At 41.8% G+C, this 1482-nt stretch overlaps 1 protein-coding gene across 1 annotated transcript; it reads left to right on the forward strand.

The window, feature by feature from the left end:
* The first annotated feature begins 261 nt into the window (after positions 1–261).
* LOC131680085 (uncharacterized) lies at positions 262–642 on the forward strand. The gene has a single exon (XM_058960807.1). The coding sequence runs from the start codon at positions 262–264 to the stop codon at positions 640–642; it is 381 nt and encodes a 126-aa protein (XP_058816790.1).
* Positions 643–1482: the final 840 nt, after the last annotated feature.

Here is a 1482-nt window from a genome sequence, read left to right on the forward strand (position 1 = left end):
ACATGAAGCTTGTGGATCGAGGGCCACGATTCGTTACAAAGCGCTCTTAGAATTCTCGTACATTGTCGACGATTTATGATAAACTGCAGGCTAAAGAAAGCTGATCGTGTTAAAGGATTCATTTCTTCTTTCGAAATTCGTTCCATAGAAGTCCAGCTTATTCGGCAAATCCAAATTGCAGAATTTCCAAAGGATTACGATAATCTTCGAACCAAAACTCCGATCGATGGAAATTCCTCACTTCGATATTTCAAACCTAAAATGTTAGATGAGGAGCAGCTTATCAGGGTTGGCGGTCGACTTAAAAACCCTCCGATTCCTTTCGACCGAAAGTATCCCATCTTGCTACCGAAGAATCACGTGTTCACGGAACTTCTTTTCCTCGATACTCATGAAGATACATTGCATTGCGAACCGACGCATCTGCTAGCAGCTGTTCATCGTCGTTATTGGTCTATAGGTGGCCGCAACAAGGCTCGTTCAGTAGTTCACAAATGTCTCACGTGCTTCAGGAACAAACCAACGTTCGCACAGCAAGCAATGGCCGATCTTCTAGCAGTACGGGTCACTCCGTCCCGTCCATTTGCCAACATTGGTGTTGATTTTTTAGGGCCAGTCTACATCAAACCTTGTAGAGAGTAGAATGGTAGGAGAATGTCGAACAGTCTAGAAGAATTCCCTCTCAGACCTCTACGACCAACTTACCAGAACACCAAAGTGAAGATGAGCAACGAAGCGAAGGGAAACGTATTCTAGTGAAAACTCACTCTAAATACTCTCCCGCAACCGTGTGATATTATGTTCACGCAATAGACACTAGATCACTGTTAAAACACTTTGTATTAACTCAGAATAGTTGTTGATAACAATATTGGTTTCTTCTCACTGTCCTGACTACTGAGCGCTCTGTTGCACTAGCGATTGTTCGTCTGCCCTACTCACTACATATGATTGAGTGTGTATATAGCGATACGCTGTATGTATAATACTGTAATGGAAATTGCCTTGCTCATATAATTTCAACACTTCCCCTCAATTTTCATTCCTAATATTTCAATCATGTTTGAAAACTTTGTTTTTGTAAGTGATTTAGTAAATACATCTGCTACTTGATTTTCTGAAGGCACTTATTTTAAAATTATTTTCTTCATTTGAATTTGTTCACGTAGAAACATATACTTCACGCCAATATGCTTAGTTCTCTGGTGGTCACGGGGCTCTTCTGCAATTTTTATGCACGGTATGTTATCCTCAAATATTGTGAATGGTGCTGCGAAAGTACCAATCTCACACAATATTTTTGACAGCCAAATTCCTTCCTTCGATGCTGCACAAAGAGAAACCAGCTCTGCCTCCGTCGATGATAACCAGACGAGTTGTTGCCGTTTAGTTCCCCATGACACCAGGTTTCCAAATACCATAAATGCGCTTCCAGATATCGAGCGCCTATCTTCCTCGTCGTTGGCGAAATCCGCGTCAGCG

This window comes from Topomyia yanbarensis, chromosome 2, assembly GCF_030247195.1.
Source record: "Topomyia yanbarensis strain Yona2022 chromosome 2, ASM3024719v1, whole genome shotgun sequence".
NCBI classification, from domain to species: domain Eukaryota; kingdom Metazoa; phylum Arthropoda; class Insecta; order Diptera; family Culicidae; genus Topomyia; species Topomyia yanbarensis.